At 39.4% G+C, this 20,480-nt stretch overlaps 7 protein-coding genes across 11 annotated transcripts in view; 4 read left to right on the top strand and 3 right to left on the bottom strand.

Annotated features, from left to right (window-relative positions):
- Positions 1 to 3,363, bottom strand: part of Eya (eya transcriptional coactivator and phosphatase 2) — a 78,248-nt gene extending 74,885 nt beyond the window's left edge. The window contains exon 1 of the mRNA XM_083035291.1: positions 3,226 to 3,363. The gene's annotated coding sequence lies outside the window, so the exon portion shown is untranslated. The remainder of the gene's footprint in view (positions 1 to 3,225) is intronic.
- A 66-nt stretch (positions 3,364 to 3,429) lies between these two features.
- On the top strand, positions 3,430 to 8,551 carry Insc (INSC spindle orientation adaptor protein). Of its 2 annotated transcripts, XM_083035272.1 has the most exons (5): positions 3,430 to 3,880; positions 4,223 to 4,552; positions 6,692 to 7,126; positions 7,212 to 7,419; positions 7,504 to 8,551. In XM_083035272.1, exons 1-5 carry the CDS (start codon positions 3,591 to 3,593, stop codon positions 8,476 to 8,478), a joined length of 2,238 nt encoding a protein of 745 aa, XP_082891398.1. In that variant the 5' UTR covers positions 3,430 to 3,590; the 3' UTR covers positions 8,479 to 8,551. The 2 variants fall into 2 exon arrangements, with proteins under 2 accessions (XP_082891398.1, XP_082891399.1); XM_083035273.1 differs by lacking the exons at positions 3,430 to 3,880; positions 4,223 to 4,552 and adding an exon at positions 5,298 to 5,566.
- A 5-nt stretch (positions 8,552 to 8,556) lies between these two features.
- LOC145934679 (MIT domain-containing protein 1-like) lies at positions 8,557 to 10,375 on the bottom strand. Its single transcript, XM_083035316.1, has 4 exons — positions 10,198 to 10,375; positions 9,766 to 10,004; positions 9,106 to 9,302; positions 8,557 to 9,020 (listed from the first exon to the last, which is right to left on the bottom strand). The coding sequence occupies exons 1-4, from the start codon at positions 10,373 to 10,375 to the stop codon at positions 8,858 to 8,860; spliced, it is 777 nt and encodes a 258-aa protein (XP_082891442.1). The 3' UTR covers positions 8,557 to 8,857.
- LOC145934673 (uncharacterized) lies at positions 10,169 to 13,031 on the top strand. 3 transcript variants are annotated; one of them, XM_083035301.1, is made up of 8 exons: positions 10,169 to 10,253; positions 11,295 to 11,473; positions 11,549 to 11,612; positions 11,707 to 11,810; positions 11,880 to 12,096; positions 12,170 to 12,303; positions 12,570 to 12,734; positions 12,798 to 13,031. In XM_083035301.1, exons 2-8 carry the CDS (start codon positions 11,301 to 11,303, stop codon positions 12,898 to 12,900), a joined length of 960 nt encoding a protein of 319 aa, XP_082891427.1. In that variant the 5' UTR covers positions 10,169 to 10,253; positions 11,295 to 11,300; the 3' UTR covers positions 12,901 to 13,031. The 3 variants fall into 3 exon arrangements, with proteins under 3 accessions (XP_082891427.1, XP_082891425.1, XP_082891426.1); XM_083035299.1 differs by lacking the exon at positions 10,169 to 10,253 and adding an exon at positions 10,718 to 10,859; XM_083035300.1 differs by lacking the exon at positions 10,169 to 10,253 and adding an exon at positions 10,899 to 11,040.
- Positions 13,032 to 13,163: 132 nt separating this feature from the next.
- Positions 13,164 to 16,631, top strand: Arfgap3 (ADP-ribosylation factor GTPase activating protein 3). Of its 2 annotated transcripts, XM_083035286.1 has the most exons (8): positions 13,164 to 13,483; positions 13,786 to 13,977; positions 14,097 to 14,228; positions 14,333 to 14,365; positions 15,083 to 15,379; positions 15,457 to 15,728; positions 15,808 to 16,162; positions 16,280 to 16,631. In XM_083035286.1, the coding sequence occupies exons 1-8, from the start codon at positions 13,409 to 13,411 to the stop codon at positions 16,535 to 16,537; spliced, it is 1,614 nt and encodes a 537-aa protein (XP_082891412.1). In that variant the 5' UTR covers positions 13,164 to 13,408; the 3' UTR covers positions 16,538 to 16,631. The 2 variants fall into 2 exon arrangements, with proteins under 2 accessions (XP_082891412.1, XP_082891413.1); XM_083035287.1 differs by lacking the exon at positions 14,333 to 14,365 and having other exon boundaries at positions 13,165 to 13,483.
- Positions 16,632 to 16,899: 268 nt separating this feature from the next.
- Positions 16,900 to 18,694, bottom strand: LOC145934674 (putative protein phosphatase 2C T23F11.1). The gene is made up of 4 exons (XM_083035302.1): positions 18,508 to 18,694; positions 17,741 to 17,946; positions 17,415 to 17,640; positions 16,900 to 17,311 (listed from the first exon to the last, which is right to left on the bottom strand). Exons 1-4 carry the CDS (start codon positions 18,692 to 18,694, stop codon positions 16,971 to 16,973), a joined length of 960 nt encoding a protein of 319 aa, XP_082891428.1. The 3' UTR covers positions 16,900 to 16,970.
- Positions 18,695 to 19,295: 601 nt separating this feature from the next.
- Positions 19,296 to 20,376, top strand: LOC145934684 (succinate dehydrogenase assembly factor 4, mitochondrial). Its single transcript, XM_083035326.1, has 4 exons — positions 19,296 to 19,525; positions 19,630 to 19,858; positions 19,933 to 20,031; positions 20,207 to 20,376. The coding sequence occupies exons 2-4, from the start codon at positions 19,807 to 19,809 to the stop codon at positions 20,374 to 20,376; spliced, it is 321 nt and encodes a 106-aa protein (XP_082891452.1). The 5' UTR covers positions 19,296 to 19,525; positions 19,630 to 19,806.
- Positions 20,377 to 20,480: the final 104 nt, after the last annotated feature.

The following is a 20,480-nucleotide window of genomic DNA, read 5'->3' as shown; positions in this document are numbered from 1 at the left end:
TCTGATTAATATTTATCACATTAAAAAATAATATCCATCACAATAAAATATAAAATATGTTTGATTAATTTTACTAAAAGTATAGTAAAAATGACTAAAAGTATAGTAAAATTAATCAAACATATTTATAAAATTCTTTTTATACCATATTGTCCCACGATTACTATGATTTTCAGGGTAAATTCTAAGAGAAAATTCTCTCTGTACTTATCGATAGCCTCGATCTTCGTCAATTAACGAAACCTCGTTAACGAGGTTTTACCTTGACGTGTCATTCATCGCATGCCTATATCACACACAAACAACAATTCGCGATTTATCACATTTATAAATACGTCTATCCAGTAGCGCAAAAATCACCATTTTTTTTTATCTTCAGCAAAGTTAAAGTCAAATTAAAGTAAAGATTTCACAATAGAAAGTTTAAATGCTCTCTCTCTTTTCCGAGCCTTTTAAATTTCAGCATCAATGTCCTCGACTGAATGATAAAATTCATTGATTGATTCAAATTTCAGCATCATGTCCTTTAATTAAACAATAAATTCAAAATTACTCTACTGTGAGTGCGACTAGGTCTCTCCATGTGTGTGTGTAAAAATTGTGCTAAAAAATTTATTGAAATTCCTTTAAGGCTCCTGGCTCCTTTCCGACCATGTGGAAATCGTGACGTCAGAGCGAGAAAACACACGCTAAAATTTCTTAGATGCCATTTCGAAATAAAAAAGTATTTCGATGAAACAGTACTTCAGATGGCTTTAGCACACTCTTAAAAAATCCCGAAAACTATCCTTTCCCCTTTATAATCAATCAACAGCTGTAAAATGTAATATTATGAAGCCCAGTCCGTCTGGTCTTTGCACATGCGCAGTCATTCCGCATGTCAAAGTCTGACATTTCGATCATTTTACAGATGTTGATTGATTATAAAGGGAAAAGGATAGTTTTCGGGGGTTTTTAAGAGTGTGCTAAAGCCATCTGAAGTGCTGTTTAATCGAAATATCTTTTCATTAAAAAATGGCATCTAAGAATTTTCAGCGTGTGCTTTCTCGCCTCTGACGTCACAATCCAATATGGCCGCGGTGAGCACCCAGGAGCCTTAAAGTTTAACACGGATACGAATGTTGAAGTCAAATCAAAGTAAAGATTTCACAATAGAAAATTTAAATGCCCTCTCTCTTTTCCGAGCCTTTTAAATTTCAGCATCAATGTCCTCGACTGAATGATGATTCATTGATTGATTCAAATTTCAGCATCATGTCCTTAAATTCAAAATTACTCTACTGTGAGTGCGACTAGACTTCTCCATGTGTGTACATGCTAAAAAATTATTGAAATTCCTTTAAAGTTTAACACGGATACGAATGCGTGTGATTCATCAAGTCTCACGCGTGACGCATTAGGGCAGGCGTTTTACAGACGCAGATGTCCCGAATGGCGCGTGCCTCCACATCGTGTACTCTGGGGGGGAAATAGAGGCTAGCATAGAGAGTCGTTTCCGAGGGGGCCGGACTCCGGACCCCCGTTCGATCGCGCACATACCGGGGGTAACGATAGTCACGCACCTGGCCCTTAAAAACACCATTGGCGTGATTTCGTGAACATCTTCCTTCAGCTTTTCGGAGCGAGTCGGTCTTCTTTCGAATTTCTTTTTTGCGACTGACTACGCCAATGATGTCGGATCGTCTTCGAGGAGACAAGACTTATCGCCTTTGACAAGTAAAACAAGTAAAATAAAAGCGTCTTCCTGCGCCTCCTACTGTGCACAGAGGCTTGATTGTTGAAAGTGTATTGTTACTCCTCGTTCGCGAATCGACACTATGGAAGTTCGACGGCAAATGGTTATTATTGAACATGAATTTTAAGCGACTTCCCATTTTATCTTTAAACTTACTTTGTACTTGAAAATGTCACACGCTTTTTTTTTTTCTTTGAAAGATTTAGCCTTTCGCTAAATTCTAACATTTGCATACCTATAAATATTTATCGGGAGATTCTGTTCTCATATATTAATATTTATTTATTAATTTCAATATATATATTTTGTAAGTTGATAATTAAAATGTATGATCAAGAAATGTTTCTGCATTTCTTACTTATTCATATATTTATTATTATTAATTAATTAATTTGCTCTTTCAGAACGAAATGATCCGTTCAATTTTCTTTTATGATTTCTAATTACTTTTTTTATTATCAAACTTTTTAATCAGCCGCGTAAAATAAAGTTCTAATGCAGTCACTATATCAAGAAATAAAAAAACGCTAATTTCATTATCTGTGAATATTATAATTATATAAATTATAAATATTCCAATATCGTTGCGTCGTTTACAAAAGAGGGTGGCTAAACAAAAATTGCCTTCATATATAGATCGATTATTTTGCATATTAGAGCCCAGATCAAACTATCGAAGGTCAATTAAAGACCTTACATCGCATCTCTCGTGTAAAAGAGAGTGCGCACCTCGTTACGATTTGACGGTTACGCACGGACGATATTATATGCACGCGTGTGTGCGCTCGTGAAGGGGAAGGCAGCGGTCGTGCAAGCTGCCCCCATGAAGTCGACAAAGGGGAGAGGAGGAGCACCGCTGCGTTTTCACACGACTTGGCTTTTGGGGCGGGGAGAGATCGTACACGAGGAGGAGATCGAGTCGCGCGCGCGACAAGGAAGTCGGAAGTCGAGCCCGGGAGTCAGTCAATTGTGGGGCATTAACGCGCTTGGGTCAATCATCGCACCGCTGATAAATTAGTCGTACGTGCGTTTATACTCGCGAAAGAAAAAGAATCTCGCCGAGATACTCTCGGAGCACATCAGCAGAAAGTGATCTTCACAGGTTCGCGATTTAATTTAATTAAAATCAAAGTTAAATAATATTAATATATATAATATTATATATAATGTATTAATAATATATATAATAATATAATGTATTAATAATAATATGATATATTAATAATATTAATAATATATTATTAATATTATTATGATATATTAATAATATTAATAATATATAATATATATAATAATTATATAATATTAATATAATTAATTATTTGTTTAATTAAATCGAACAGAGATATTGGAATAGAGAATCTCTATATATTACGTTCTGTTCTTTTTTTTTTAATAGAACTTTTACGAAGTTTGTACGCGTTCTGTGAAGATCGGGATCCGAAGAGGAAGAAGAGTATATAAATATACGTGTCGCATGCGAGACTCACCATTAAGCAGCAGACCTATGGGGGTTACGACGGACACCATACGGTTCTCCAAGCAGCCGCACGCGACCACCAAGCCGTGGGAGGGTCGTTTCGCTCCGCTGAGTCGTGAAAACACCCCGTTGCAGTAACATAGCGTTGCACCCTGGTAGCGCATCACCTCGAGATCCCGCCGGGACATTTATCGGGGAGCTTCCTCGTTCGTCCCGCGTCCTGCAAATATAATAAAATAAATTGAAAAAATTTATATAAGAGAAGAGATTGGACATTTCTTTTTGCAAAAAATTGTGCTTTCTTTTCTTCTCGTTTCGGTTTATTTCGGTGCGAGTGTTTTGTGATTCATCGAATGAAGGCAAAGTGGTGAAAACATGAGTGCGTTCAAGAGATACCAGAGTAAGGTGTTCTTCGAGCAAATGGCTTCGCGCGATCTGGAGAACGAGGTTCGTTTTATAGAGAGAAACGAGCCTTCGCGTCGCTCTTTCAATGAAAAGGGAAATGAAGAAGAAGAGGAAGAAGATTCCACCAACAGATCGGAGAACGACACGATCGATGGTGCGAATATTACCGCGATACGTGTCTATAATCAGAGCGACGAGAGTCCAAAACAGGACGCGTGTCAAATTTCGTTGACACGCGATGAAAGTATTGCACATCGTAGGTACGTGAAATAATATAAGTCTGCCGTTAAATAATTGTCACGAAAAAAATTACAATTCAAAATATCATTAACAATAAAAAGACATATATTTAGTAATTTAAAAAATATTAAATATTAATATTTTTTAAGTAAGATATATGTAAAAATAAATAATCGATGTGTCTAACAATAATTAAATAATAAATAATAAAATGTGTATAAATTAAAAAAAAATTACATTGATAATATAGAGAGAAAAAAATATATATTATATATTAATAATATCGTACCTCTATTACATTTTAATATTTATTAAATGAGGAATTAATGATATTTTAAACATATAATATTTTAATATTCCAGAATGGTGGAAATGGACGTACAGGAAGAGCGTAAAACCGTCACCGGAAATAGATCCTATAGCCCTTCGAGCCAAGATCTCAGAAGCCAAGACTCTGGGTTCTCCGATTCCGAGAGATCAGACTGCTCGGAGGGATATGAAAACGTGACTCCGCGACGAAAACTAAGAAGAAGAAAAAGAACGAGGCAGCGTAGGATGCAATCTATGGGAATTGCATGGCTGGAGGAGGGATCTCCTTCAATGCCGAAGCACACGTCCACGCCAAAGCATTCCAGGACATTCGCGAAAGATCGTTTCGAGCCATCTACGAGGAGTCTGTCGCGGGGAGAGAGGTAAGCGAATAATATAAAACATAAGCCATTTATATTTAATCCTTGTGTTAATGAACGGGTACCTGAAGCAATTTTCAATTAAATTAAAAATGTGTCATAGAACTTTTCTCCGCCCGAAATAAAATACAAAGGGCCTTTGTATTCGAAAACCTCCTAAATATAATTGGAAAGAACATTCGATGTCCAACAGCTGCTATAAAAAAATTATTAATATAATTATTAATAATTAATTATTAATTATTAACATAATTATGTTTTCAATACATTACACATGATAATTTTTATCATGTGTAATGTGTTGAAAACACAGTTGGCATCCAGGTACCCATACATTGATGGAAAAAATTATGCAGAAGAGTTAATTGTGTGAATAAAGGAGAAAAAAGATATTGATAGGCTCTCCTTTGATGAAAATTTAATGGAAAAAAAATCATCGCGCGATTTTCGCAGCTATTTGACGAGCGATCATTCACCTTATTTCATATACACGTTGCCGAAATATCGAACGATTACAAGAACAATCGATCCTGATTCAGCGCGTGTTTGGAATTCCGCGGGAAAAAAACTGCGCTGTCGATATCATTCACGGTAATGTTTACCTGCGAAATTGTGTCACGCAAGTCATGAAGTTTCGAAGACGTTTCTTTGAGAAACGAGTGGCGCGATAAGATTGAAGAAATGAGCCAATTCGATAGGAATGCGACTTGGTCGTCGCTATCTCGCGCTCGTCCCTTTCTTCAATCAAAAAAAAATATGATGCATGTGTAACACGTTGTATATAGGTGTCGTAAGCGATGACACACGTTTGAGAATCGTTTCCCTCTTCGTCTCGCCGATCGTAATAATCGAGAGATGCGTCAGAGACTCGGAGAGTATCATTGAGGATGATTATCAGTCCTTGAATCGTCAAGTCGCGCCTTTGGCCTTATCGTCGAACCATTGTATGCGCATCGCGTCCTCTCTTTCGTGCGTACAACTCCTATACAAGGATCTTTCACCTATGTGTAACGAGAGGTATGAGTTTTCAAATCTCGATGTTGATAAATGAAATACACGCGCGATCTCGGCTTCCTCTTATTCTTGCCTCCGGACAGAATGATTATTTATCAGATCGCGTATCCGCTGTGTCGCGATTTGATTAAAGAGCACCAGTAAGGCGATCGTACTAGCTATGCTAATAACGCAATCATGTAAATTGTACCGGAAACATATATACACACACACACACACACACGATTGGACTTGTTATATCTCGAGTATAACGAGATGTGAATGGAGAAAAAAATAGTACAAAAAAAGTAATCAACTCTTCTATGCATGCTGCGTATATATGGGTTTTCTATATCAAACCTACATCTATCTCTCATAATTCGAGACGACAAGTTTCCTTATAATATATTTTACATACGCATCTTGTATCCCGCGTATCTCTCGTAGAAGATGATTTACAAATCAAGTTCCATCGCGAATTACATATATATTAGAACGCGAAAAGGGGCATCAAAGAGGGTTCGATTCCTTTGGGTGTGTCGAGTTCGCCTTAGGAAATCAGGATCCGAATCCTCGTGCAGACGCTGATTTTTTTCCGTTAGTCAACGTGTTCCATTCGTGCCGTACGTGACTCAACGCAACAACGCGCGGAGCGCGAGAGAAGAATACGTAAATGAATGAGCGCGCGAGAGGTCGAAGTCGAAGCCCGGGCTCCTTGGCCGGGTGCGCGACAGCGTATCTACGAGGAATTCAGTTTTATAACGCCGTTGCACAGGTGGACGGATTACAATACAACGAAATTAGTCATCGCCTGCAGTCGCAGCTCTCGAGGAGAGAGAGCGTTCAACGCGATTAGTCAGCTCTCGCATTCCATTAAATCGCTCCCGGCCACCGACGTTTCCGGAAAAAAAAGTCAGCGGTGACAGATAGATTCAGAGTAGGGTATATTGTGTCGCGAGAGTTTCGCCGGAGTGGCAGAATGATAACAGTCGTGTCATGATGCTGGAGTCGAGTCGCTATGGCTCGTTTAAGGTAGCGACAACGAAACGGATGATCGAGAGAATAATATTTGAAAAATAAGATCTCTATACATTTCATTTTAATACAAAAACTTACCGAGAACTCACGGGTTTCCCTTTCTTTTTCCAGGATCAACGAGGAGCGGAGCGACGAGTCTAAGGTGTCCGTTTCGCTGGAGGATAGCGAACGTCTGGGCGATTTTCTGTACGCGTCCGAACCACCGGAGGATAGCGTACAGCTGTCATCTTCATCAGCGAGATCGCGGAGTCTTAGTGCAGACCCCGCGGCGGACGCGATCGCTGCAGGCAGGGAGGTGCTGAATTCCTGGCATTATCGTCAATCGTCGTCCATGAGAGCGTGGCTGACCGATCTCCGTATAGAGACCGAGAACGAGTGCGGCAGTACCCTGCAGAGCAAGACTCTGCCGCGAAGTCGGATGGCGGGACTTTCCGGCGGGATTCACGCGCGAGACCTCAAGATGTTGTCCTCCACGGCTACCGCCGCTGCGAGCAAGCTCCTAGTCAGCGCGGAACGTTTCGAGCAACATTACCGGAGCATCGTCGAGTGAGTCCGGGTCCTTTGTTTCTTCGTCTTACATGGAGAGATATACGGATCACATGTCAATTATATGTATTTCGTTATTGTGTAGGAAGATAACACGGCTGGAAAGCGGTAGGTCCGAAATGGAGCTGCTTCGGAGCATAGAGGAAGCCGCTTTCTCGGTCCTCTCTCAGTTAAGGGCGCCTCCTCCTCGCAGGATTCAGCAGGGTAGTTTGAGAAGCATACTCGCGCAGTTGCAAAGTATGAAGGCTTACGTCGACTGCACGATCGACACGCGTTTGGACTTTTACATCGAGGTTGGTCAAATTATATTTTTGCGATTACACTCATCGACCTAAGTAGCCGTAAATTAATTGTCTAATAAATAAAATTTTTTATAGAAAATCATCCGCGGTCTCGAAGAGGCTCCGCGGCAGGACGACAGCGTAGCTAGAGGAGCTCTAGCGGCCCTCACGGCTTTAGGATTATCGGATCCTCGCGCAGGAAGCAGCATAGCCCGATGTTCCGGTATAAAGGCCCTCTTGACGTGCCTTATCAGCACCGGTCGAGCGTCTTCAAACGACTTTGTCGCTCTCACCTTACGCGCTCTGGCCAGCGTATGCTCTTCCACGACGGCGATCGAGCACTTTGCGCGAGACGGCGGTCCCGAGATTCTGACGGATCTTCTAGAAGTAGAATCTTCCGAAAAGGAGAAGATTGAAGCTACCGCCTTAGTGGTGCAGATCACAGCACCGTGGACCGACGCGCGGGGTCTGCCGTGTCTCGAACCTTTCGCAAATTCCTTAATTCCATCGCTGAACCGGTTAATCGAGAGCTCTGATTGCGCTCAAACGTTATTATTGGCCGCCGCAGCGTTGCATCACTTATCTAAATCGAGGCTATGTGTCGGGATCATCCTGGAGCAGGATAGTGTGAGGAAACTCTTGCGAAGCGTGAAGAAATCCGTCGGAGATAACGTCTGGTTGATGGAGCAGGTTGCCGCTCTGATCGGCGAGTTGGCGCGCGTTCCTGAAGGTCGGTCGCATCTGGCCGGGGCCCGAGCCTCCGTAGCGCTGGTCTCCTTTCTCCGTATGAGACCACCAGGTCTGGAGGACGCATACCGAAGGCTGGAGATCACCGCGGCGGCCGCGCTGACCAGACTGTGCGTGGAACCGGAGATTGCGAGGCAAGTGGTCGCGATCGGTGGCGGAGATTGTCTCACAGGACCATGCAGAGTCAACAATATCCAAACGGAGGAGGAGATGCAAGTGGAAACAGGTTTCTTAAAATACACCAGGTCGTTGAGACGAGCGTGTAAGAAGGCTGCGAAGCAAATCGGAATCGCCAAGGCAAAGGATCACAGCACACTGGACTGAGGAAAGAGGACTCTGGAAAAAAAAAAAGGAAAATCTATTATGGCGGAGAGAGTTGTACAATTTCAAATAACTGAGATATAGCGTAACATGAAAAAGAAGTCTGTACATATTATGTCTTACATATTTTATAATCGCGATTTATATTTAAAAAAATAATATGCCAGAAGCAAGTAAGTCTTTGTTAAATATGTACAAATATATTTTACTCCACACATATCGTATGTCGCAGGGATAAGAATATATATTGTAAAAATAGGGATGCCTCATATCATTATCACACGCTAAATATATGTCATAATATATGTATATATAAAACACATTCATGAAAATTATATAAAAAAATATTAACCATATTTTTATTGTCAATTGATGTTAAGCTCTATCTTGTCTCATTTTGAAGCTGATTCTTGTGAAAAATGTCTATGGTAGTCTCCAAGCATGGTCTTAATTCTAGATCACACGATCCAAGAACAAATTTGCCCTCTGGCGCTTTAAAATAGTCTAATCCACGTCCAATTTTTATCACCCATCCGTTACTCAATCTGTGAAATAAAGTAAGGGATTACCTGAATGAAAGAATGTAAGAACAAAATTTTCAATCCACATTAACTATGTTGTCAGCCTTACGTAATTTGTCTGTCGTGCAATGTTTCAGAAAAGGAAAAATCAAAAGAGATCTGGCGAGATGCTAAACTTTCTTTCAATTCAGCCAATCTAGAAATTTGGTTAGAGTCCTCCGACTCGTAAGTTGTTAGCAGGGATATCCTGGATAGTGCGCAGCATTTTTGAACAGCCAGCTCGCATAGTCTAACCAGATTCTGACACTATAGACGAAATACTGCAATTAGTGCACAATAATTTCTTATAAATTAATCTATAGGATATTAGGAAAAGATGGTACCAAATTTTACAGGCTCGCTAAACTGAATAAAAAATAATTTAATAAAAAATGAATAAAAAGAATATGAATTATGTAAAACTTTAAAAAATAATAATAATTGTAATCTTATTAAATATGCATTTCTGGCACTTTATTTATTATATTTTTCTTTTATTAAATTTTCTTTAAAGAAACATGATTAAAGTGTAAACGACTAGGTAACACATATATTTTCAAAATGACTGTTCATTCTGGAAAGGATTGATTTGCGAAACTATGTTGACTAAACATGGTTTTTTATTCAATTTAGCAAAAACTACGAGCTTGCAAAGTTTTCGAAACTTGTAAATCTGATAATATTCTATAATAAACGAGACTGGAATGAGACACGCAGAGCATATACACACCTGGTGAAAGGCTCGTATATACGGATCCTCGATGTTGATGTATGTGACGGTACCGTCCAGGAATCTGCCAAAAACACTTGCGTAACCATGTCCTGTCGATCCACTCTCGATCTTACTCAATTCCCTGTATATGCCGGCCGATTTCCTCGTGATAATGAGCCTCTTCACCTTCTCGGCTCTGTCCAGATACTCCTTCGCCTTGGTCGTGAGGTACTCCACCTTGTAGGCCTCCTTTGTTTCTGCATCGTTTTATTATCGATTCTTGAGCTTCTTGATCAAGAGGATAGTAACAATAATATAGCATTTTTAACGTAACAGAGAGGTTTTGCGCGCGCGCGCGCGCGCGTGAGAGAGAGAGAGAGAGAGAGAGAGAGAGAGAGAGAGAGAGAGAGAGAGAGAGAGAGAAGCGTAAAAATGTCGTATACATCGTACCTTTTACAGCGTCGAGGAGTATCTGCACGCCTTCCTGATACAATACCAACGCCAGGGTAAATTTTTCCTCCTTATCCATCTCGACCGCGCGTTTCAGGACCGAGACCGCCGCGGATTCCATCGTAAAATCAAGACTCTTGAACAAAGGACTAACTCGCGTTCGACGCGATCGCGGCATGAAGATAATCTTCGTTGTTTCCGTAATCTCTATCGATTACTTTCTTTGTGCGCACGATAACACGGCTGGACATACGTTGTTATATACGAACACGAAGCGACACGTACATTGTCATGTGATTCTCGAGTGTCGCGTTACTCTCGAACGCTCTTGACGTTTGACGTTTGGGACGTCAATAAACGATTAGACGCGACGAAGCTCGCTTTCGCGCACTTTTTTATTTATTGCTTCTCTTCCCGTTCAAATTTCAAATACATCAAAGAGCCGCCCGCTCGCGATCGTTGGGCGAATCGTTCTGTTCGAACATGGCGCCGCACCGTGACGTATATAAACGATTTTAACCTAGCTGTAAGGTGTCGGGGAAGTTGTCTCGTCGCGCAAGTACAGATGCTCATCGGCGGAACGTGAAGTTTCCCGCTGGACGCGCGAGGATTGTCACACTACCTGGGGAAGAACCTTTCGCGTCGCGCTCGATGATCATCCGGTAAGATGTGGGAATCGCGGACTAGTCGAAAAGCCTTGCATCGCCGTTTTCGATCGACACGAAAGTGACTACGTTCCGCTGACGCGACAGCACGTCATCGGTATCAACGGGCGGGAATTTCCAACGGATGTCATTTCGAATAAAATGCACTCCTGACGGGGGATGTATTTTCCCAATCTAGGTTTTTTCGCTATTTTATGAATCAAACTGTTCTCACTGTGATTTAATCGAGGCAAATGTAATAGATTAATTATTAATTTAAATATTTATTTAAATAGGTTTTTTTTACCAGATTGATTTTTAAATTAAATTAAATTTTAATATATATATATATATATATATTATTAGGTTGTTACAAATTTAAATTTAGATTATTAATAATGAAAATACAAATGTAATCCAAATGAATAATACTTGCTTGTGTTTTTTTTCAAGCACCAGATGAAGTCTAGCAAAAGCTTAAGTGGGTTGTGGGGCGAGTTACCATCACGAGAGATGCTCAAGCAGGAAGTAATAACACCGGATCTTATAGAAAATGTCTGGCGACAAGCCATGGATGATTCAAACAACACGGATTGTGATTACCGGATTGACAGACAGTCTGAATATCTACAGTGAGTATGATATTTATGTATTGTAACAATGAGCTAAACTAATATATGAAAACTGTTAATGTTATTTCGTTATAGATTACCAATGGGAAATTTACATGTATTGAATACCATAAATTTTCATCAACAATTACGAACAATGGTACAGAATTCAAATACATCTTGCGATTCAAATATTTATCACAAATTAATATGTTACTTGCTCAAGAGTAACGATGATAAATTTCTTTTTACAGGAAGAAGGAACTATGCTTGGAAATATGACTGTCATAGAGGAACAGGATTCAAAAGAGAAAATACATTCGAAAAATTTATTTCCTTTTCTACCTCAATCAAAAGGGTATTTGTTGCATTCTCAGTTTAAATTATGTATTGTATAATTATATAATTATTAATTGCATCATTTCAGAAATGCACTTAATGATTATTCCACTGTACATCATTTGATGCCACAAACTGCGAGGAATTTGTTGAGATACACCATGACTGTTTTGTTGGCTCACATCGGATTCGAAAATTCATCGGATATTGCTATAGAAACACTAATCGATATCGCAGATCACTTTTTAAGACGAATGACTCTCTTATTGAAAGTAGGAACTGAACAGAGGGATCATGGCTTTCCTGTAAGATGAGAAGAATATCTAATTACTAAAATATTTATGCACTTTTTACATGACAAACTTTTGTTTTCACTAGGACGCTGTAGAAAGAGTGCTGCTCGAGACAGGTGTGGGAGGAGTTGCAGCGTTGCACGACTATTACCAGGAGTACGTCTTGAAGTTTGAAAAGAATATGAGGAAGCAGGTCGTGGAAACGATGGAAAAACAGAGGCAACTTGAACTTAATGCTTGTAGTAATACTAAGTATTGCATATAGGCCGGTATTCATAGTCGGTTCTTATATTTAAGAATGTCTTAAGTACAATCTTAAGATGTGATTAACCAATCACAGAGCCGTATTTGCATCTTAAGACATTACTTAAGACGGTCTTGAAATAAGAACGGACTATGAATACCGGCCATAGAACCGTAGAAACAATTTTGCAAATGGAGTAAATGTTGCTTACATCAAAATAACATTTGTCGATGTTCTTTAGGATGGTTCTAGATGAAGCAGCTAGCAAACTAAAATTCGAGGAACTAGACGAGTTCGGCAATGTATATCGAGAAGTTCCGACGTTACAATTACTCGATCCTGAAAAGGGATTTCCGCCAAGTCTGAACGCTGGCTTTCAAATGCTCTACAGCCTCGAACAGGATGAGTAAGTTTTTTTTAAATAAAACTTTTTTCACAGAAAATACAGGGATAATTTTAATACTTTCAGATTGAACAGTATGGAAGTGGAAGAAGAGGAAGTAAACGTAAGCGATTCGCCAAATACGGGGCAACGATCCATAGATGGATCCATAGATAAAAAAAGATGTTGAAGTATTATAAATTATAAGATATGTATATAAATGAAGAATTACAGCATCGTTTCATTCATTCGTGACATGTGTATATATATTTATATATTTTGTCACCTTGAAATCAAAATAAAAGATCGAATCTTGCTGTTTTCTTTGCATTACAATTTGATAAAAAAGAGAATCTTTTAGATCTATATCTTCAATTTTACAAAAAGATATATTTTCAAGTAAGTCGGTAAAGTAGAGCACGCCTTGATACGGTTGGTAAAGTCGATAGTGCAGTCTAATGTAGCGTCACACAAGGGTTCGTGTCTCCGCAAATAATTACATATTCGTGTACTGCTATCATAGCGATATATTGGCACTTTCCTCGTATGCCTTTTATTGCATTCATAACACTTCCTGTATTCCCTCCTTTTTCCTGCGAAAACTCGTATCATCGCTCGAGTGACTTTAGCGCCGAGCAAGCGACTTTCGCCACGCGTCCCAGAATCTTATCGTGACGCACGTTGACAACACGTCAAAAATGGCAGATTCTGTGCCCAGCAAAGCCGATATCGAGGAGATTTTCAAGAGACTACGGGCCACCTCGACTAACAAGGTTTGTCTTTGAACGCCATTTAAATCAATAGTAATAAATACGGGAAATAACGTGGAACTGAACGATACGATTGCAATTTCTCCCAATCATGTAACACATATTCGAAAGCCAGGATCCTGCGATGACATATCCAATTTATAGAACAACAGCTGTATTACACGTTTCACGGATCATTTATATATATTTATTTGTATAATATTCAGTGGACACATTTATGATGTACAAAGTCCAATTTATCAATGATTGTTCCATGTTTTGGTAATTTTGGAATTTTACCTCAATAACACCTTTCACTCTTTCAGACATGTTTCGACTGCAACGCGAAGAATCCAGCATGGGCCAGCGTGACGTACGGAGTCTTCTTGTGCATCGACTGTTCGGCGGTGCATCGTAGTCTGGGAGTGCATCTCACCTTTGTCAAATCTACGCAACTTGACACAAATTGGACATGGTTGCACCTCAGGAACATGCAGCTGGGTGGTAATACCAATGCTGTTAGTCTCCACAGCTTATAATTTCCCTCCTTTTTTTTTCTTTCTTTTTCATCAAATTACAATTTGTAATTCAATCGCCATATGTCTCACCTCTGTTTTCGCGTATCGCTAATTTTTAGAAAAAATTCTTTACACAACACAACTGTACCACGACTGACGCTCAGCAGAAATATAATTCACGTGCGGCTATGCTGTACAGGGAAAAATTAGGCCAAGCGTCCGCCCAAGCAATGCGTCGTTATGGCACAAAGGTATGAAATTTATCGGATAGATATATAATAGTAGTTGAATTCATAGTTAGTAGTAGAGACATTATTAGAGATCTAGCATAACTATGAACATGATAATATTATAGGTTTCCCTTCCTACGTCAAAAAATAAGACAATGGTGAGCTAAATGTTTTTAAAATTCATTTTTTTTTCTTTCTCAGAATTTTACTAACATCTGCTTATTGCACTGTTCTAAAAATCGCTTTCTACTTCTCATATGAACATACATACATATGTAATTTTTCCTCATACAGTCAATGTCAGTGCACAGTTATTAGTATATGTAAGAATTCACAAAATTGTTCAAAATTGTGTAATTTTGATGTTTACAAAAGTGTTGTTATTTGTTTTCATTCTTATCATTATAACAGATTCACTGTGAAGACCTGATATATACATGTACATTTTTAATACAATGTGTTTCAATAGGATAATATATATGTATTTTTTTTATTGCTTGTATTTAATAATCTATACAGGATACATTTAAAATATTTGGCCATACTTTACCAGGGAATTTCAGATTTATAATCATGAAAAAAAAATCTCATAATTATGAATATATAAATAAATGGATGCTTCTCAAGTTATAAACTAATTGTAAATTAGTAAACATATTCCATCGTCTCAATATGAAATTGTTTGATCTGAACAAATATTTAGGATATAAATATTTTATTATTTAATTTATTCAGAAATGTAAGCAAATATAATTAGACATTGAATAACGATAGAAGTAATAGTGTCAATTCTGTTAGACTGTCCATTAATGGTAATGTTTGGCCAAATATTTTAAGAATATCCTATATTTAAATATAATTCTTTTTTTTTACAGCTGCATTTAGAGGAAGGTACAGAGATAATGCCAGAAGAGACAAACGAGCCAGATTTCTTCAAGCAGCATGAAAATTTAGATTCGCATCAAAACAATACGTTAATTTCAGTGGAAGAAAAAGTATTCCTCGCACTTAATACTGTGCCAAATGTTGATAGTACAGAAAAAAGTGCAGCAGAAGACATTTCTAATTCCTTGGGTCCTTCCGTTAACCTTTTCGATCCTGTTTCAAACGTACAAACTGCAAGGAAACCTACTATAGGTTGCAGAACAGCACAATCCAAACGTCCTGGTGGTGTAAGTCTGTGCATTTATGATAAAACTATAATATGCGACAAATCGCAATTATCATTGCTTCTTGAACTTAATTTTAGTTGGGAAAGAAAGCTGGGAGTTTAGGAGCTCAAAGAGTCAAGACCAATTTTGACGAATTAGAGAAGAGCGTCGCGGAGGCACGTAAACAAGCGCAAGAGAAGGACAAGGAAGTGACGAAAGAAGAGCAGGAGGAGCTCGCCACGCGTTTAGCCCAACGGTATGAGCAAAATTTGAGTCAACAAGCCAAGAAAATAGAGGAGAGAGCGAAGCAGTTGGATCCATCAAAAGCCACGCAAGCAGAACGGCTTGGAATGGGATTTAATGCACGAAGGTAACTAAGTTTGCGTTCTTCTCATTATGTAAAATTTATTTAACGCGACTTTATATAAATGCTCTCTCTTTCTTGTTAGTGGCGCGAGTCATTCTGCGCTTGGCGACATGAAGACAATAACGCAAGAGTCGAAAACTACGTCAACGTTAACGACTGCGGAAGTACTATCAGGAGAAACTGATCTTTTCTTTACCTTGGATGAGTTTTACTCGGTTTACGCTAACAGCAAACCATCTTCGCGTAGTGACGAGGTTGTGGTCGTGGCAGAACCGGAACCGCCTAAACGATTAGCTCCCACAAGCAGCCGTATCGCAAACGTCAAGAGCAACACGAAACCTTCGTCTACCATCGAAGGAGAAGCCCAGAAAAAGTTCGGTAGCGCCAAGGCCATTAGTTCGGAACAATACTTTCAAGACAGTACTTCCGACAATGTGGTGAGTGTAAACTATATTTCAGTGTATCAATGGTTCCTGTAAAACTTTACTGGTACTTTAAAAAAAATATTGGCGCTCCTTTTTTTAATAATTCTTAAGTATCTTTTAAATTTTTAGTGGGAACGTAAGAATAATTTGCGTCGCTTCGAGGGCTCGTCTAGCATTTCGTCGGCTGATTATTTCGGCACTGAAAATTCAACGCCGTCTTCGCCCACGTCTTCGTTATCTATGCGTCTGACCGCAGGGAGAGCCGGTGTCGTGGATCTCGACGATGTCCGAGAGAGCGTGCGTCAAGGTGTAAACAAGGTCGCCGGAAGGCTCAGCTCGCTCGCAAACGCGGCGGTTTCCTCTATACAAGATCGTTATGGACTTTAAACCTTTTTGCGCTTCACGAAAATTGTTACAATACTTATTATCCGGACCCAGTCTTGTCCATTGTTCAGAACTGTAAATAAAAGCTTATAATTGAGCTTTTGCGTAACTTATTCTACGGGTTTGTCGCGCACACGTAGATACAATAGATATTGTATGATTTTGTACGAAACCGATCAAAAAACCGGCGATCGTTGAAAATTTAGTGCAATACGAGAGTTGCGCAGTTTCGAGATATAAATGCAAAATGTATTTTATAAATATAACGTCCGCTCATCTTTATCAACAAAACCAGTGTATTGTGTAATACATTGTCATAACAAATATTACTATATCAAAAGTCAAGGTATACACACAGACGAAAGTAAAATATACTTGACAATATAATTTAGATCAAAACAATTTACAATTCTTTTTTCGCTAAAATTTAAACTAGTTATAGATCTATACTCGGCGGTAAGTCCTGGCAACGCAACACCAATTGCGAACACGGTTTGCCGTGGAGAAAGCACACAAGTATCACTGTCATATTATCACAACCGGTGCCCATAAGAGCGTCCGGCGCCAAGCAACAGTTCAGAAGCTCTTCGCAGATCTCCTCGGGATGTATCGTAACGTTGCGTTGCGACTCCGCGTCGCCGAGTCTCGTCTGAGCTACTCGCGTCCTCACGAATTTAACAACCTCTTCGCTGGTCATCACGTCCCAGATACCGTCGCACGCCAGAACAACGAACTCCCATTCCTCGCTTATAGGAAATTGTTGTACCTCGGGGAAGGCTGCGGGAGATTTGTTAACGTCAAATATGCCAATATATATATATTGAAAGTTGCATTACAGTTTCTCTAGCCATCCATTTATATAGATCCCGTTTCTATTTACCTGTCACGATTTGTTCCTGCGGTGATTTATGATCGTTTCGCTTAAATATGAAATCCCCGAGGGCGCGAGACAAGGCCAGATTGCCGTTGACCCTTTTGTACTCGACGAAACCACCTGCCGCTTCGATCCGCTTGCGCTCGTCCTTCAATGTGGGTTTGTGATCCCGGCTAAGAGGCACCGTCCTGCCACCGATACAGGCCACCGCTCTGCTGTCGCCCGCGTTGGCCTGGAAAGCTTTTCCATTCGGGTCAGGTATTCGAATGTGCGAAGAGGAGATTACGCCGACTCGAACCGACATCTCGTCTTCAAAATAACGAACGACTTACGCTGTACAAAACGTTATCCTTGATAAGTAGCGCGATGACAGTGGTCCCAGCATGTTCATCCCTAAGAGTCACGTTATTCTGCATCGCTTTGTCCAGTTCCAGGAAGCCTTGCTGTATACCTTCCACAATATCGCCCGCTTTGTACTCGCTTCTTTTAGTTATATATTCGTGAAGATGTTTGCCAGCGTGTTGCGCCATGGTTGCACCTACAAAAGTATACAAAAATATATTTATGTAAATATAAAGGTATTATTATTTCAGTTATTATTGTCATATCAATAATAGATTTTAAGGCTCCTGGCTCCTTGCCGACCATGTCGAAATCGTGACGTCAGAGGATCCCTTATAAAGGGAAAAGGATAGTTTTCGGGGGTTTTTAAGAGTGTGCTAAAGCCATCTGAAGTGCTGTTTAATCGAAATATCTTTTCATTAAAAAATGGCATCTAAGAATTTTCAGCGTGTGCTTTCTCGCCTCTGACGTCACAATCCAATACGGCCGCGGTGAGCACCCAGGAGCCTTAAGAATACAATTGATGATTATAAGAATATAAAAGCAAAAACCGTAATTTTAACTTGAAATAATAAGAGAACAAAGAAATATGCTCTAGCAAATTTTGATTACATAACTGATCTGCTGCTGCGCATGAAATGGTACCTTAAGATTTGTGGATTTACATACAAGGCGGTTATTTGAAAAGATTTGATTAAACTGTTTAGCTGTTTGTTCTGTTTCTAGAGAGAAGAAACATGTGTGCGCTTATATGTACCCCCATGTCCATCGTAGACGGCGAAGAACGCGGTGCTCGGGTCACTCGGCAAGGAGAGGATGTGCACATGCGAATCTTCCATCTTGATGCGCCATCCTTGCATGCAGGAGCTACCGACCCGATAGTTGCTGTCCCGGCAGCAGGCCGACTTCTTCTTCGTCACCGGTTCGCTGAGCGTCTGCCCCATCCTCTCGCCCTGGCCGGATTATACAATCGTTCGCGTATAATAACGCCTTTCAATACTTCAACATCTTATGTCGCGACGACGGAGTTAAGTTATTAAGACTCGGAATTAAACGAATTCCACGCTATACTACGTGGTACTCATTTGAAGAATCAATCGGTTTGTGCAGAATTTTGCGCCAAGACTCACGATAACAGTCGTCGCCGTTGATTCGAGCGATCTTCACTTCGTTCCGATCTCATAATAGTTTCTCGTAAACTTAACTCCCGGTCGTCAACTCCGTCCCGTCCTATCCTGTCATAGGGAAAACAACAAGCCGCGTCGCGAGCGAGCAAACGTCGACCGAAGAGATGAACAGCTGATCGGGATCGATGACGTCATCGTTCAGGGATGTCACCTCTTCGTTTGTGGACCGGGGTCTTCGAACGAGGATGAAAGTTTCCGGGTCACACTGGAGTATTTTATTTTTTTTTCAATATATACATATAGCACAAATCGATATTATTTTGTTAATATATTTTTTTTTTTTTTTTTTGAGGCCAATCTTTAGGGGGTGCATCCGGATAAAATTTCTGAACTCATCAAACTCCGCGTTCTCTGTTCATTTACTGTAAGTGTATTTCGAGGAACGGTGCAAAATGTTGAACGTTCAGAAATAAACACACTGGGATCATTATCAACATTAATTAAATATACTAATGAGAAAAATCTTGGATTCTCTTTCATCCGATGCAATTTTTATCGACGATCTACGAGTGTAACTCGTTTAAAGTGCCCGACTTTACGTGAAATCATATATATGCATGGATCTGTGCGATTAATAATAATTTAAAAGTATAGTAATAGAACATATATATATTTTCTGTATTGTTAGATTATAAAACGTCACCTTCATCATCATAAAAAAGAATCTACAACTTTAAATAAATATTTTCTAGGTTATGAGAGAGAAACAGCTGATTCGTGACACGTGCGCATATGAATAAATAAATTCAACTTGTCAACTCGTGTTTCGTAAAAAATTTCGTACGTTTGATCTTATTGTGAAATCTGCGAGAAGACTGGATCTTATATTTTGAAGAAAGGAATAGAAAATATTCGTGCGCGAGCAAAGAATGGCAGGAATTATCTGCACATCGATTTCAAGCTCGCGATTGCATTTGAAAGGTACGAACGAAAAATATCAGCATCTATATCACGAACGATTGATATTGCATGATTTTTTTATTTTATTCTTAAAGATCTTGCACGTTTATTCTCATCCAAAAGCGTGGACGAGGCCGGCGACAGTCCGAGATTACGTGAATTCCGAAAAAAATTGCGCGAACGAGCCCCTATAGGTAATATTATTCTTACGCAATTATATTAGTATAAAAAGTATGAAGTATATTAATTAATAGTAAAAAAATTATTACTATATAAAAAGAGAGAGATGCTGTCTTTCTCTCCCTCTCTCTTAAATGCGTGTGATATTTCTGTAGGACTAAAATAAGTCAAATTTTTTAAACATGACAGAAAAATTAGAAGAGTTGGAAGAAGGCAAGCATCCTTATCAAGAGCAAGAACCTTTGAAACCGTTCCCGAACAATACGAACCCGGAAACTGGCGAGATCGGAGGTCCTCGCGGACCAGAACCAACTCGTTACGGCGATTGGGAGAGAAAGGGTCGCGTGACGGACTTCTGAACCCTCTGTCATCTTAGAAGAGTTTATCTAAATTATTTATTAATAATTAGAAACCACCTCGACATTAAATTAAATGTCTTTCATTATAATACGATATCATTATA

The sequence above is a fragment of the Prenolepis imparis genome, unplaced genomic scaffold (genome assembly GCF_030444845.1).
Source record: "Prenolepis imparis isolate NDT839.2.m4 unplaced genomic scaffold, iyPreImpa1.0 SCAF_4, whole genome shotgun sequence".
In the NCBI taxonomy this organism is placed as follows: Eukaryota; Metazoa; Arthropoda; class Insecta; order Hymenoptera; family Formicidae; genus Prenolepis; species Prenolepis imparis.
The sequence above is the reverse complement of the archived record's forward strand: the minus strand, read 5'-3'. Positions and strand labels throughout refer to the sequence as shown.

Excerpts from the sequence above, each read along its gene's own strand:
- LOC145934673 (XM_083035301.1), top strand. The coding sequence starts at position 11,301 with ATGAAGTCTAGCAAAAGCTTAAGTGGGTTGTGGGGCGAGTTACCATCA. Across the intron at positions 11,474-11,548 it reads AGACAGTCTGAATATCTACA|ATTACCAATGGGAAATTTAC; the intron begins GTGAGTATGATA and ends ATTTCGTTATAG. Across the intron at positions 11,613-11,706 it reads ATCAACAATTACGAACAATG|GAAGAAGGAACTATGCTTGG; the intron begins GTACAGAATTCA and ends TTCTTTTTACAG.
- Arfgap3 (XM_083035286.1), top strand. The coding sequence starts at position 13,409 with ATGGCAGATTCTGTGCCCAGCAAAGCCGATATCGAGGAGATTTTCAAG. Across the intron at positions 13,484-13,785 it reads GGGCCACCTCGACTAACAAG|ACATGTTTCGACTGCAACGC; the intron begins GTTTGTCTTTGA and ends TCACTCTTTCAG. Across the intron at positions 15,380-15,456 it reads AATCCAAACGTCCTGGTGGT|TTGGGAAAGAAAGCTGGGAG; the intron begins GTAAGTCTGTGC and ends ACTTAATTTTAG.
- LOC145934684 (XM_083035326.1), top strand. The coding sequence starts at position 19,807 with ATGGCAGGAATTATCTGCACATCGATTTCAAGCTCGCGATTGCATTTG. Across the intron at positions 19,859-19,932 it reads CTCGCGATTGCATTTGAAAG|ATCTTGCACGTTTATTCTCA; the intron begins GTACGAACGAAA and ends TTATTCTTAAAG. Across the intron at positions 20,032-20,206 it reads GCGCGAACGAGCCCCTATAG|AAAAATTAGAAGAGTTGGAA; the intron begins GTAATATTATTC and ends TAAACATGACAG.
- LOC145934679 (XM_083035316.1), bottom strand. The coding sequence starts at position 10,375 with ATGCCGCGATCGCGTCGAACGCGAGTTAGTCCTTTGTTCAAGAGTCTT. Across the intron at positions 9,303-9,765 it reads ATATACGAGCCTTTCACCAG|TGTCAGAATCTGGTTAGACT; the intron begins GTGTGTATATGC and ends TTTCGTCTATAG. Across the intron at positions 9,021-9,105 it reads TTGCACGACAGACAAATTAC|ATTGAGTAACGGATGGGTGA; the intron begins GTAAGGCTGACA and ends TTTATTTCACAG.
- Insc (XM_083035272.1), top strand. The coding sequence starts at position 3,591 with ATGAGTGCGTTCAAGAGATACCAGAGTAAGGTGTTCTTCGAGCAAATG. Across the intron at positions 7,127-7,211 it reads CATTACCGGAGCATCGTCGA|GAAGATAACACGGCTGGAAA; the intron begins GTGAGTCCGGGT and ends GTTATTGTGTAG. Across the intron at positions 7,420-7,503 it reads GTTTGGACTTTTACATCGAG|AAAATCATCCGCGGTCTCGA; the intron begins GTTGGTCAAATT and ends AATTTTTTATAG.
- LOC145934674 (XM_083035302.1), bottom strand. The coding sequence starts at position 18,694 with ATGGGGCAGACGCTCAGCGAACCGGTGACGAAGAAGAAGTCGGCCTGC. Across the intron at positions 17,641-17,740 it reads AGGATAACGTTTTGTACAGC|GCCAACGCGGGCGACAGCAG; the intron begins GTAAGTCGTTCG and ends AAAGCTTTCCAG. Across the intron at positions 17,312-17,414 it reads GCAGGAACAAATCGTGACAG|CCTTCCCCGAGGTACAACAA; the intron begins GTAAATAGAAAC and ends AATCTCCCGCAG.